We start from the raw sequence: 13633 nt of genomic DNA, 5'->3' as shown, positions 1-13633 counted from the left end.
CTGTCAAGGCAACCACGTATCAGTGCCTGGCAAACATGGAGCCCTTAGATGCCCTTGGGCTGCCTCGGCTGGTTTTTGGGTGAGGGGCTGGCAGGTCTCCCCAGCTCAGCACCCCTCCAGCCTCACAGGGCTGCCTCCATCCTGGCTCAGGTACCCTTGGGGTGGGGGGGACACAGGGGACCTCCCCTTCCCTGGGCAGCTCTGCACCATGGCCTTGGTGTCCATCCCCGGGGTCCCTCAGTGCCTGGTGAGCTCCGTCCCCATCTCCCCGCAGGCAGCAACCCCTTTTCCCCAGTCCCAGTCCAGGATGCGGCTGCGCTGCTGCTGACCCACGGCTCCCATCTCTTCTTCCCCCAGGGTGATGCGGGGCATGAAGGGGAAGAAGGGGTCCCCGGAGAAGCTGGCAGACGGGTAAATGGCACCGTTGTCCTCGTGGAGAGTGGCGGGAACCGTGGGGCTGATTCTTGGAGCCCACGGAGGTCTTGCAGAGGGGCCCCGGTTTGTTGGGGGCTCAGCATCCCTGGGCGGGCAGCGAGGGGGACGCGAGGCGGCCGGCTTAGTGCCTTTAACAGGCTTGAATCGCTCCTGAGTCTTTAATCTGTTGTTCCCAGGGCAAGCGAGGCAAGGTGGGCCACCGGCCCCCGAGAGGCCCCCGCGGACCCAAGGTAGGTTGGCTTTGCCCCGCTGGGACGAGGGCTGCTTTGGCACCCTGGCAGTTCAGGGGTGCTCCTGAGCCCAGGGGTGCTCCCACCTGCCCGAGCCCCCGGTCTAGAAAAGGATAAGCCGATACAGGGGCATTGCATAGCTGGAGGGCTCTGGGTCCCCCGGCCCTTCCAGCCCAAGGAGGGGGTCTCCCGCACCCCCAGCCCCCGGGGGCTGCTCTCCCTGCAAGAGGCACGGGGGCATCGCTCCTGCCTTGCTCACCAGCCAGGGTCTCTCGCTTTTGCATTTCAGGGCTACCCCGGTGACGAGGGGCCAGAAGGACCCCAGGGCCCCCAAGGACCCTACGTGAGTATTCACTCGGAGGTTTCGAGATGCCGGTGCTCCCTGTTTGGCCCCCGCGGGTACCACCGTGCAACCCGGCTCTGCGAACAACCGCGGCAGAGACCCATTTAAGACGAGCGAAGTTTCCAGGTGTTCCATCTATCCGTGGTTCACCCCTCTCATCTTGCCTACCCCCCCCAGTTGAGCAGCCCAGCAGCGCGCGTGCGGTCAGGCAAATCGCATCGTTTCCAACATGATGTTCTAGAGGCCAAATACTTCCCTTCCAGTTAAGTGTCTGATGCCTGGCGGTGCTGAGCGCTTGCAGAGGACTGTCCCCATGTTCCCAGGGAAATGCCATGGCTAGAGGGACCGGCTGCACTGCAGCAGCCAGTATGGACCAAAAAAACTACTCAAATATTTTTTTAATTACTGGAAATTGGTTTTTTTCTCTATTTAAAATAAATATCCCAGCTTTAGAAACTTCACAAAACAAAGCTGGGATGTTCTACAACCAGCTGAGGGACATGGACTGCATTTTGGATGGGGTTTGCTGAGGCATCCTCCTGAAAGCAAAAATCAAAGATTTGATGAGAAAGGACTCAAAGTTTCTAACACTGCCTGAAATTCTCAGAATCCTTGCAGCACCCGAGGTTGTGGTGAGGTCCCTCCTTGCCAGGGAGCAGCTCAGCCTCGGTGATGCGGTGCCGCATCGTTTCTCTCTTAGGGCATCCCAGGGCTGAAGGGCATGAAAGGAGACCCTGGACCGAAAGGACACAAGGTAGGTGACACACACCGGGCACTTGAGCCCCAGGCACAGCGGGGACTCTGGGCACAGGTTACATTTAATTTGCTGGATGCAATCACTTACTCCCTTCTTCTTGAACCCTGATCGCTGCAGCATCCCTTGTTGGGGGTTGGTCTCTGTGTCCCCGGGTGCTGGGAGATGGGACCTTTAGACTTTCTCCCAAACCAGGTCCTTTTCCAGCCTCTCCATCCTCCTGGAGCTGCGAGCAGCAGCGTGTACAGTCTTTTAATCCCCCGCTCGCAGCATCGATGCTGACGCAGCACGAGCGTGTACCTCGTCCATGCTGTTACCGATGAGCTGCTGGATCCAACCTTGGCCCGGGAAGCCGAGCACATCCTCACGGCCCCATCCATCAGCCGCAAGGCTGTAAAGAAGAGTGACAAGCAGTCCCTGGCGGCGGGTAGTTGCTCACATCCTTCAGGAAAATGAAACCCCAGTAATAAATAAAGCTTTAGATCTATTGCAAGCTAAATGAGCAGTGGCAGAAGCTGAAGTCCAGGGCGTTCAGCAAGGCCAGAGCGTGGGAGAGCAGGTGGAGGGAAGGCTGCGGGCAGCTGCTCTGCCGGGGTTTCTTCCCCTGCTCCACCAGATTTCAGCACACTAGGAATTTTCTTTACATTCTCAAAGTGTTTCCTAAGAACTTCTGAGGTTTTCTTGAATGTTGTTTTAGTCTGGGATAAAATACTTTCAGTTTTACCTTTGCAGCCAAGCAGGGGAGGCAGACGCTCTGTCACGCCTCCTCCTTCCCCAGCGACACGGGTACGGTCGTTCTGCCAAATCGAAAGGGGTTTATTCAGAAATTTTGCAGCCAGCCCTAACTGGGAATTTCCCATTGCCAGCTGCTTGCCGAAGGCCAGGAGATGTTTGGCCTGGGGAATCGTCCCCAGGCAGGTATCTCCTGCCAGGGTCAGGCAGCAAGTAAAACCCCCAAACCTCCCTTGCCTGCCGATGAAGTACCACCGATGGAGTCACTGGAGCAGGGGTCCCAACACCCACCCTCTGGGCAAAGCCCCCTGCCCGGGCTGCTGTCCTGGGGGGGTTCTACCCTCCTTTGTGCCACCAAAGCTCTTCCTGACTCTCTCCTAGGGCGAGAAGGGCAGCGTGGGTGACCTGGGCCAGCAAGGGGACGATGGCTTCAAGGTGCGTGAAGGGTTTTGCTCTATTCCTCCCTCCCCTTGGTCGCTCGTCATCGTGTGTGATGCCCTGCCGTGTCTCCTAGGGCAAGTCGGGACCCCATGGCGTCCCCGGGATGCCGGGACCCAAGGGACAGCAGGTAAGGGCAGGGTGGAGTGGAACAGGAGGAACCGAGATGAGTATTTGGGGTGAATTCCTCATCTTTCTGTGCAAAATCCACCTGGGGAAGGGGCTGGGTTGTAGAAGGACATAGGGCTGGGGGATGCCCCATCCAGCGCCCTGACCTCCTCCGGTGTCTCTGCAGGGTGACACTGGCCCCCCCGGCCCGCGGGGACACCCCGGCTTCCCCGGGACACCGGTGAGTCCTTCACCCTCCCAGCAGGTTTGGGGTTCACTCCCGGTCCCGCGGGACTTATGCTGGGATGGGGCCTCAGTCCTGCCTGGCTCCCTCTTAGCTGGGTCTTGTCCTTCTCTTCCAGGGCTTGTCCGGACCCAAAGTAAGCAGGGGGAGATCCTGGGGGTGCCGGGCTCGGCCCTGCTGCGGGGCACCCTCCCCTCCTGCCCTCTCCCCGGGGTGCAGGGTGGCTCCATGGGGCACCCCGGGGTGCCACTCGGCACGGCAGCATCTCGCCACCTCGCTTTTCTTCCCTCCTTTGGCAGGGGCTGAAAGGCTTCCCGGGGCTGCCGGGCCCCAGGGGCACGCCGGGCCTGCCGGTAAGTGGAACCGCTAACGTCCCTCGTGCCAAAATTTGGGTCCCTTGCTTCCCCGAATTTGGCAGCGAGGTGCCACCGTGCCGCGTTGCGGGGATGGTTGGCTGCTGGCGCCATTGGAGAAGCCGCGAGCGTGGCGGGGGGCTCGCGGGCAGCAGCCAGCATCGCCAGCGGTGTATTGTCACCCAGGGTCTTGCCGGCCCCCCCGGTCCCAGCGGCCCCACGCTGATGCTGTCCAGGGAGGAGCTGCGGGTGAGTGCACTGGGGAAGCGGTGCTGCCTGGGGGCGAGGGGGTTCCATTCCCGCTTCGGTGGGTGCCGCCCTGGGGGGAAGGGGCTGACAGCGATGCTGCCCCATGTCCCACTGCTGCTGAGGTCCTCTGTGCTCAAGGACCAAGGTCCTTGCACAAAGAGCAAGCAGGTGTGGTTAATCCCTCTCCCACCACGCTTGTCCTTGTCCCCTGCATGTCACATCCCTTCCCTGAGCACCTGGTGATGCTCCTGGCCAAAACAAGACGGGGGAGCTAATGCCAGCTTGGCTATATCCCCCACTTTTTCTTTCAGCACCTAATTTATCCCTCCAACCACCTGAATTACACCGCGGTCCGGGCTCTGCTGGACACCCTGAGCCGGGAGCTGCAAGCCCTCGTAGAGCATCCCAACGGCACCAGAACCAACCCGGCGGCCACCTGCAAGGAGCTGCTGCTGGCTTACCCCAGCTTGCCCGACGGTACTGGGGTGCACATGGGGTCCCCCCACGTTGGCCCTGGATCTGGCCAGTCTTCCCCACACCGGGGATGTTGGGGAGGCGTGGCTGGATCTGGGGGTGATGTGGGGGGACGGGCAGCTCTTTGCAATTAAGAGGGGATGAGGATTTGGTGGATGAGCTCAGCCGGGTTTCATGGGCATCCGTGGAGCAACGGGATGTCAGCCTGCCGGCATCCCAGGAGGATGGAGGTTGCAGCCAGGGATGTGCCATGAGCTGAGCTGGGACAGCACTGCATGGCATCCTCCCTGTGCCAAAACCCGGGTGCCAGGAGCTCCCTCTACTTCCCTCCAGGGCAATACTACATCGACCCCAACCAGGGCAGCCCCCAGGACGCGCTGGTGGCCTTCTGCAACTTCACAGCGGGGGGTGAGACCTGCATAGCCCCCGTCCACAACCAGGTACAGGGTGGCTTTTGTGGGGCAGCTTCAGCCCCGCGTTGCCCCTCGAGTGGGCGAGGACAGGGGTTGGTGTGTCTGGAAGGGGACAGCGTGGCCTGTCCCTTGCCGTGGTGACCGCTGCCATCACAGGGAGCTGTTGGAGCAGTTTGGGGTGAGGATCCTGGTCACAACGTGTGACCAGGCTGCAGGGACAGGTCCCACACATGGGTTAGTGTAGCTGGCTCCTTGTCCTGGTGGTGCCACCATCCCCTGCTGGGACAGCGTGATATGGTCCCCGCTCCCCGCAGGTCCCCATCAAGGCTTGGCTGAGCGCCTACGCCTCCGAGGACACCTTCGAGTGGTTCAGCGCCCTGCCCGGGGGCTTCCTGGTGAGTGCCCCGCCGGGACAGCTGAGGGGACACGAAGCCCATCTCATGGGGTCGGGGGTCTCCTAGTGCCTGTGGTGGGGCAGTGCCCAGGCACAGGGTCCCGCTGGCCGTGCACAGTGGGATGCGACATCTCCTTCTGCAAGAAAACCCAAACCCGTGCTTTAGCGGACAGCTGAATCCTGCCCAGTTTTCGACTGGGGGGGGAGCACAGACCCCTCCAAGCAGTCCCCGCTACCCGGTTTTCTCTCTCGTTGCCCCTGCAGCTGGAGTACGCGGGGGCCAGCCCGGTGCAGCTCCGCTTCCTCCGCCTGCACAGCCGCCTGGCCACCCAGAAGGTCTCGTACTCCTGCAGACCGGCGCCCGAGCCGGGCCAGCCCCAGCCGGAGAAGGAAATCCTTTTCCTGGCTGACTCCCGGGAGCAGAGCTATGCAGCCAGCCTGCAAGGCTGCGTGGTAAGCCTGGCCTGGACCCTTTTCTATGCCTGTAAGAGCCCCCCAACATTTGCAGAGCCCCTTGGCGCACGTGTTTGCACCCCCAGAGTTTGGGATAGAGCTGGTAGATGAGGCTTCATGCGGTGGGATGGGGATGGTGAACATCCTCTCCCTGGTCTTGGGGAGCGGGCTGGGATGTGGCAGGGGACAGGGTGGGTTCTGGGGGATACGGGGAAGGCCACCTCCCCGGAGAAGCCGTGAGGGGCTGGGGATGGAGACCAGGCCATGCCCGCAGGGCTCTTGGGTGCACCAAGGAGCAACTGGAGCAGCGAAGGGGACAGCGGGTGCTCCGAGAGGGTCCTTCAGGCCACCAGCCAAGGCTTTCGGTGCGCTCAGCTGCCCTGGTGCTCGTTTCAGCTGGACAACGAGTCCTCCATCACCGACACCATCTTCCAGTTCACCACGGAGGAGCTCTCCCTGCTGCCGCTGCGGGACCTGGCCGTCTTTCACAACGGTGATGCCTCGCACCAGTTTGGTTTCACAGTCGGACCAGTTTGCTTCAGCTGAAACCGGTGACACCCAAACCGAGCCGGCCGGTTCCCTCCCCACCCAAGAACTGTCCCGCTGGGAACATGTGCGGAGGCTGGGGGTGGCACGGGGCTCCCACCCACTCCCCGGAGCTGCCGCTCCTCTTTCTGAGATACGTGTTTGTAGCTGCATTATGCCACGGACTACACTTCCTTCTGGAGTAGAAGAATATTGTTTACAAAAGTCATTTCTCTATAAATTATATATATATTATATATATCTATATGAGAAGGTGCTAGTTTAATGACTGGGGAGGGCTCGTATAATTATAACCACTGGGAACTGTCTGCTAAAGAAAAAAACCAGCAAGCAAAAGTACTGCCAGCTTGGGAGAGGGGAAGGAAAGGGGCTTCTCTTTGCCTCGGTCAAGCGCACAAATGCTTGGAGCCTCGTCCCCCCGGGACCGGGCTGAGCAGCGGCCCTGGAGCGCCCTGGCAGGCAGGTCCATGCCGTGCTGCCTGCTCTCCGCAGGGCAAAGCGGCTGCAGGCTGCTGCCCTCGGCTGCCGCCAGCCCCAGCCAGACATCGGGGACTGACAAGGGGGGAAGAATACAAAACCCCCCCACAAGTCCTGGCTCGGTTTTGGGTCTGCAGCTCGTGTGGGGGTCAGAGGACCCAGGAGGCTGTGCGAAGGCAGCGTCGCTCTGGTCGGGCAGGGGCAGGGATTGGAGCCGTTCGGCTCCCGTGCTGCAGCGCCGTTCCTCATCGCTGTTGTTCCCAGCAGCGTTTCCCTTGCCCCTAACTGTCCTGCTATCGCTGGGCTGCTTGGCCCCGGGCGGATACAGGGGAGTCCCGAGGGCACAGAGCTCTACGTGTGCCACCCGAGCCATAGCTGTGTTACCAGCACCCTCGTTTCTCTGGTGCACAGCCCCCCAAACCCCCAGATCTCAGCTGGCTTTGTGCGGTGCTGCACCGCTGGTTTTCTCAGCACCCTTCGCTGCTCAGGCTCCAGCGCGGAGCGTGCCTGCCTTGTCCTGCAGCACGTGTGCCCGGGCTGCCCGCATCGCGGCCGGGTGAGGTTGGGCATCGATGCCGATGCCCGTGGAGCAGCGCGGCAGCCGGGCCGTACCCTGCCCCCGGGGATCAAGGAGAGCAGCAGATGAAGCTTTCGGGGGTGCACAGTGCCTAGGGAGCGGTTTAAGCAATGCCCAATTACGTGTGCAAGACGTAGCGCTCTTTGCTAGCTCGTTCCCTGGCGTTGCAGCTTTTCACGGGGTGCAGCAGCCTCTGTGAAACCACCCCCCGGCTCTGCCCTGCCATGGTGTGATGGCCGTCCCGGCCTGCAGCCAGCCGCGGGGACACGCGGGCGCATCGTCACGGGGGCGGCTGACACCCCAATGCCAGCCGGGCAGAGAGTTCCCTTCCCCGCAGGGAGGTGAAAGAGGAAGAGGAGCCGTTTGCAGCCGGTCTGGCTGCAGCACAGGTGGGGGGGGGGGGGGTCAGGCAGCACCGAGGGTCTGGCACGTCCCATGGGTGCTGGTGAGAGACCCTGTGCAGCAGATTGCAAAGGGAAAATTAAATTCCAGCTCGAGGCACGTGTTAGATCCTGGGGAGAGAAGCAGAACAGATTGTTAAGTGATAGCAAACACAATATTTTTTCAGGGCGGAATTTATTTTTTTTTTTTTTCTCAAATTGCTCATTTTAGCAGGATTTTCTGCTGTATTTTTGTGGAGGAGGAAAGCGGCGTGCACAGTCCACACCTCACCTGCCGCCCATGCTGGCCACAACCCAGAGGAGCTTCAGCCGCCAAAAAAGATTGTATGTCCATTTTTGATGGAAACATTTGAGAAAAGATTTTAACAAGAAGTAGCACGTTGGTGGCCTTATCCATTATTTTTTCTTAATTCAAGCAGCAAATGCACTGTGAATAACTCCAATTCCACCTCTCTGGCCATAAGGAAAAATACACTCACTACCAAACCCCGTATTTCCTTCCTAAGCAGGGAGTTACACAGAAACGCGCTGGCAGGCACTGGGTGTTTTTGAGGGCATCAGCACCCATTTCCCCTTTCTCTTGGGGGAAAGAGCGGCAGCGGCAGCTCCAGCTCCCTCCTCCTGCTCGCCGCTGTGACGGAGATGTCCAGAATGTGCCAGCCAGGAGCGAGCAGCTGTGCGCCGGGCAGTAAAGTTCCCTTTCGCTCTGTCCTGCCTCTCTCCAGGAGAAAAAAAAAATAAAAATAAATCCTGTATTTTGCAGCTGCAGGGCAGCTGGGGTTCAAACGCTCGGTGATACCCCACTTTGGTGGGGAGAACCAGCAGAAACACTCGTGATCGCTTTGAGGGGCCTTGTGGTAGCGCGGGGAGCGTGAACCGGTGAGGTGGGGAGGGAGCGAGGGGGGAGCGAAGCCCCAGGGGGCCCGGGCCCCCCCCTTGCCCCAGCGCTGCGGAGCCCCCTCCCCGCTGCGCGGCCGGGGCTGAGCCGGGGAGGCGCGGGAAGGGGGTGCGGGGGAGGGACGGGACACGGACCGTGCTCCCGCCCGCCGCGCCCACGCGTGTTCCCGGCGCGGCCCCGGCCGCACTACAACTCCCGGGGAGCTCCGCGCCGCGCGTCACCGACCGCGACGGGCCGGGCCGGGCTGGGCTGAGCCGAGCTGGGCTGAGCTGAGCTGCACCGGGACGGGCTGAGCCGAGCTGGGCTGAGCTGAACTGAGCTGCACCTTACCGAGCCGCACCGGGACGGGCTCCGCACCGCCGCCATGCAGGTGAGCCGAGCCGAGCCGGGCCGGGGCAGTCCCGGGCGGGGGGGGGGGGGGGGGGGGGGGGCGGGTGTGCGCCCCGGGCACGGCCCCGCAGCTTCTCCGGTTCGGGGCTGGGCGCAGCCCGGCTGCTCCCGTAAGTCACCCCTGAAACCCCTCAGCTCCCTGCGGACAAACGCTATTTAAAGGCTGCGACATCGCCATTCACCCTCTGGCACCGCGTCCTCCTCCCACAGCTTCGTCCTGCTTCCCGTTTCGCCCCGGTTCCCGTTTCCCGCCGTGCTTCCCGCGGTGGCTCCGGCGGGCCGTGCACCCCTTGGGCTGGCTGGCTGCTCCTCGCACCCCCGTGCCACCGCGTTACCCCACGCCGAGGTGTCCCGTTGCCCACGGAGGGGCTGGCGCGGGTGCAGGCTTGCAGCAGGCACTCGCAGCGGGAGCTCAAGTCACGGCACAGGGCTCAAACCGTCACCCCGAAGCAGGTTTTCTTTGTGCTCTGAGCTCAGACGTGACGTTTAAGACTCCTGGGTGTCCCCCCCAGTTTGCTGGTACCAGCCCCCCACCAGCAGCATCCCTGCGAGATCCCGAGGGCTGCTCGCAGCGGCTCCAAGGAGCATCCCGGTGTGGGAACATCTCCCCGGGCCACTGTGTCCCCAGCGTGGGGCTGCAGCTCGGGCTGGCCGGGACGGCGTCCTGCTCGTCCGTCCTGCTCGTCCGTCCTGCTCGTCGTGCTGTTTTGCAGACGAGGGGTCTGTGCGCTGCAGGAAGGCAGGCTCGTCCCGACGTGCGGAGCCGGGTGTCCCAGTCAGACCGCAGCAGCAGGTGGGGATGCGCCAGGCAGCCTGACGCAGCTCCGCGCAGGCACCGCTGAGTTTTTCGCTTAATGCCAAAGAGTAACCCCAAAACTGCGGTGGGTTAAGCTACTAAATGCACGCGTTGTGCACGTGAGCTGAGGCAGCGCGGGATGTTTTTCAGCAGCTTTATTTGCGTGTGCGAATACCTGCACGGTGCAGAGGAGGAGCTGGGTGCAGCCTTACCCGGGTGCCTGCTGAATCACTGCCCTGTGGGCAGGTGGGGGAGGACAGGACCGCGGGCCTCCCACCAGCACCCCTGGGCCTGTCGCATCGTCCCAGCAGCGTAATTCCCTTCTTGCAAATAGCACTGAGATTTTTAGGACTTGCTCTCTTGACCTTCGCACACCCCGTCTCACCCAGCAAGATGCTGTCTCTGGAGAAATCGCCCTATAGCGTCGCTATAGGAGAGGAGCAAGGGGCCGTTGGCCCCAAGGAGCATCGTTTTGGCCTCAGGGCCACGCCGGGTACCCGACGACATATGGCTTCATCCCAGTCTGGAGACCTGGTGCAGTGAGGGGCTTTTCTGGCGGTCACTTCCCCTGTCCCTGAAGTAGTTACCTTCTCTGTATGTGGTTCTGCAGACTTGTGGGTGAACCCTGCAAAGGAGAAATAGCTTCATTTAAAGACTAATTATCATTAATCTGTTGCCAAAGGAAGCTTAAAAGCATGAGCCAATTACACATGCTAATGTGCTTTGGGTAACGCGCAGACGAAGGGTGTAATTAGAACCTGTCTGCGGCGTGGACGCCCGGTTATTGGATGGTATTTCTGGCCGAGGCCGGTCCCCTCGGCTGCATCTGGTGGTGTCAGTAACGGCGGGTACGCGCGGCCAAAGCCAGACCGGCGTGGTGGAGGAGAGGGGGCGAGCCCTCGAACGTTACCTAGAGAGATTCACCAAAGGGAGGAGAAAAAACCCCCCAAAATTCCCTTTTTAGTGCTGAAACGAGCAAGACTTGGCAGCTGTGGTGTCTGCTCTGTAGGTGGATTCGTTACGCAAGAGCAATCCTGGCTCCTCCTATTTCAGTGTGACGGGGGGGGGGGGGGGGGGGGGGGGGGTGTTTGGTGCCGGTGTAGGTCCTGGCAGCCCCAGGTCAGACAGCGCTTGGACCGACGCTTCTGTGCCAGGGAGGTGTCGCTGGACCAGCCGCGGTCGCGCTGGTGGCTCTGGGTGCTTTGGCCTGTCCCAGCGATGGCAGAGGAACCCCTGGGAGACAGAGGAGAGCGGAGGGTGGCTGGGCTCTGACCACCAACGGACAGTGTCCACCAGCCTCCATCTGTGTCCCGGGGACTTTCCCTTCTCGAATCCAGGCTAATGAAGTCCTGGGTTCATCTCCCTTTATCGCAAAGGTAAAGTCTGGCTTTTTCTCGCCAGCCCAGACACACGCTGGAGCTGCTGCTAGAGGTGAAAATTGTCCAGCTAGAAGTCAAGGGGCGAGTTAAACCCAGTCAGCATGACTCTGATTTTCAGTGCAAGTTCCTTTTCCAGTTTCAGGAGTTAGGGGAAAAAAATTGCACCATTTGGTAAAACCCCAGGGGTTCAGCCCTACGGGGTGGTGGGTGCGTGGAGATGTGGGTGCCCCAGCCCCGTCTGCCCCATCACCCCGAGCCGGTTCCTAGCGCTGCTCTTTCCTTGGCCTCTCTTCCAGATGTCCTTCTACTTCTCGGACACGGCGGTGCTGCTCTTTGACTTCTGGAGCGTCCACAGCCCCGCAGGTAGGCTGCCAGCCCCCGCCGGGCCCCGAGACGCCCCTCTGTCCCTCTGTCCGTCTGTCCGTCCGTCTGCCCCCAGCCGTGCTCTCGGCCTGGGGAAGGGGGTGCGGGGCAGAGAGACGAGCAGTGGCTTTGCGTTTCTGGCAGGAGCAGCGTTAGCGATGGCTGGCACGGGGGAGAGCAGGGTCCCCACCCGTTAGCGCTGGGACTCTTACTGCGTGGGGGGGTCGGGGCAGAGCCCTGGGGGGTCCCACACACCACTCGCCCCAGAGCTCGGAGGGCACTGCCTCTCTCCTGCCCTGATGAGCGGTGCCATGCCCTGGTAATGCCCCGGGCAGGGGTCGATCCTCCCAAGCTGAGAGCAACGGGCAGGGAGGTGTGGGAGCCATCCCTCCCCCCAGGCCAGCCGACCACCCCCGCCGAGGTCACTCACTCATGGCTCAGCTTCCCGTTTTCTTTTACACTCTTTTTTTTTTTTTTTTTTTTTCCAATTATTGTCCCAGCATCCTATTTTAACCCTCATGTTCTTGTGAAGTCAATGCAAAGATGCTTATTTTTTTCAGAGCAACCCCCTCCAAAAAATACTCCCTAGGAATTTAGAGGGGACATTGGGCTAAATGCACCATTTCCCAACGCTTCACAAACCTGCTGCCTGTCGCTCCGGCCCAACCCGGATCCCAGGAGCCTTCCTTACCTCCCCCTTATCCCATGGATGTGCCCAAGCACTCCATGCCAGGACCCACCGTCCCCCCCTTTCACCCCCACACCCCGTCTCCCGCCGGTGGGCAGCGATGGGCAGCGCGGGCTGTTTCTCGTGCAGGGATGGCGCTCTCGGTGCTGGTGGTCCTGCTGCTGTCCATGCTTTATGAAGCCGTCAAGATGGGCAAGGCCACGCTGCTGCGGCGGGCGCTGCTGGCTCTGCCCCGCAGCCTCAGCCGGGAGTCGGTGGTGGAGCCCGAGGAGGGGGACACCGGCACCACGCAGGGCAGGTACCGCAGGACCCCCCGCTGGTGGGATGGGGGGGGGGGGGGGCTCAGGGATGGGGGTACGGCCCCTGGGCCAGCGCAGGAGGGGAGGAAGGCTGTGAAGAGGCGGCTGTGGAGTAGTAGGCTCCCAGGAAAGGGGTGTGTGTACTCGGGAGGTGGCCCTAGGGACATCCTGGCTCCCCCCAGGTACTTTGGGAGATGTCCAGGGTGTTTTTCAGCTGTCTTAAATGCTCACATTCCCCCAGGAGCCACCGTGGGTGCAGGAGGATCCTCGTGGTTCCAGGGTGGGCACAAGCAGCAGCTCAGGCACCCCAGCAGGGCTGGCCTGGGCGCTTCCATCCCAGCACGAGCCGTTGGAGCCAAGCCTGGCTTTTTCCTCTTGTATTTAATCCCAGACCACGCCTGGGGCTGCTCTTACTGCCAACCTCTTAGTAACCTCCTCCCTGTTCCTTTGGAGCAGGATTTCCCCCTGCGCTGCTGTTTGCAGCCCCCGTCCCTCTCCCCACTCCCCGATCCCATCTCTGGCCGCTCCGGGATGCTGGCGGGGCCGGGGGGGGGGCAATTCCGGCTGCACCAGTCCCTCGCTGATGGGGGTTTCCCATCTTCTTCCACAGCTGGTTTCGGTACCATGTCGGCCAGACGCTGTTCCACATGGTGCAGGTGGTGCTGGGCTACATGGTGATGCTGGCCGTCATGTCCTACAACGCCTGGATCTTCCTGGGGGCCATCGCGGGCTCCACACTGGGCTATTTCGTGGTGTACCCCCTGCTCGGTCGGGGCTAGGCACCCCCCCGGCGATGGTGGACGACGTGCTCCGCACCTCCTGCTACTTTGTCTGGAATAGCTGCTGTCACTTCTGCTGGGTCTTGTCCTCGTCCCCACGCTACGCAGGACGCAGCACCCCAGGGACTGGCTGTGGGGACCCTGGGTGCCGGCCCCACCCCGGTGGGGAGGCGCTGGGGAAGGGCAGCCCCACGGCCGGCGCTCCGCCACGCTGCCACTGCCACCGTCCTCGGCTGGCGGCTGTCCTCCGGCTCTCAGGGAACTTCGGCTGGGTGATGACGGTGGGGGGTGCCGGGCATTGCCTCCCCTGCCGCATTTTTTTTGGGGGGTGGGGGGGGTTCATCCTGGCTGGAACGGGAATGGCCCAGTGACCTTGGGGAAGGGGACGTGCTGGGGACAGGCCCCGCTGCCCTCCTGCCC

At 61.8% G+C, this 13633-nt stretch overlaps 2 protein-coding genes across 2 annotated transcripts in view; both read left to right on the top strand.

Moving 5' to 3' along the window:
* The window catches only part of LOC142604653 (uncharacterized), a 95612-nt gene extending 89247 nt beyond the window's left edge, over nt 1-6365 (top strand). Inside the window, exons 55-69 of the mRNA XM_075772638.1 lie at nt 358-411; nt 612-665; nt 955-1008; nt 1709-1762; nt 2876-2929; nt 3009-3062; nt 3228-3281; nt 3403-3420; nt 3584-3637; nt 3824-3886; nt 4198-4363; nt 4694-4800; nt 5088-5168; nt 5432-5620; nt 6017-6365. Coding sequence (XP_075628753.1) covers nt 358-411; nt 612-665; nt 955-1008; nt 1709-1762; nt 2876-2929; nt 3009-3062; nt 3228-3281; nt 3403-3420; nt 3584-3637; nt 3824-3886; nt 4198-4363; nt 4694-4800; nt 5088-5168; nt 5432-5620; nt 6017-6166 — 1206 coding nt within the window. The 3' untranslated portion in view covers nt 6167-6365. The remainder of the gene's footprint in view (nt 1-357; nt 412-611; nt 666-954; nt 1009-1708; nt 1763-2875; nt 2930-3008; nt 3063-3227; nt 3282-3402; nt 3421-3583; nt 3638-3823; nt 3887-4197; nt 4364-4693; nt 4801-5087; nt 5169-5431; nt 5621-6016) is intronic.
* Nucleotides 6366-8768: 2403 nt separating this feature from the next.
* Nucleotides 8769-13379, top strand: SLC31A2 (solute carrier family 31 member 2). Its single transcript, XM_075772637.1, has 4 exons — nt 8769-8889; nt 11381-11447; nt 12265-12433; nt 13045-13379. The coding sequence occupies exons 1-4, from the start codon at nt 8884-8886 to the stop codon at nt 13211-13213; spliced, it is 411 nt and encodes a 136-aa protein (XP_075628752.1). The 5' UTR covers nt 8769-8883; the 3' UTR covers nt 13214-13379.
* Nucleotides 13380-13633: the final 254 nt, after the last annotated feature.

Source organism: Balearica regulorum, chromosome 20 (assembly GCF_011004875.1).
Source record: "Balearica regulorum gibbericeps isolate bBalReg1 chromosome 20, bBalReg1.pri, whole genome shotgun sequence".
Lineage (NCBI taxonomy): Eukaryota > Metazoa > Chordata > Aves > Gruiformes > Gruidae > Balearica > Balearica regulorum.
The sequence above is the reverse complement of the archived record's forward strand: the minus strand, read 5'-3'. Positions and strand labels throughout refer to the sequence as shown.

What these genes read in the sequence shown, in the direction of transcription:
- SLC31A2 (XM_075772637.1), top strand. An exon ending in GAGCGTCCACAGCCCCGCAG is followed by an intron (nt 11,448 to 12,264) that starts GTAGGCTGCCAG and finishes TTTCTCGTGCAG; the next exon opens with GGATGGCGCTCTCGGTGCTG. An exon ending in ACCGGCACCACGCAGGGCAG is followed by an intron (nt 12,434 to 13,044) that starts GTACCGCAGGAC and finishes CTTCTTCCACAG; the next exon opens with CTGGTTTCGGTACCATGTCG.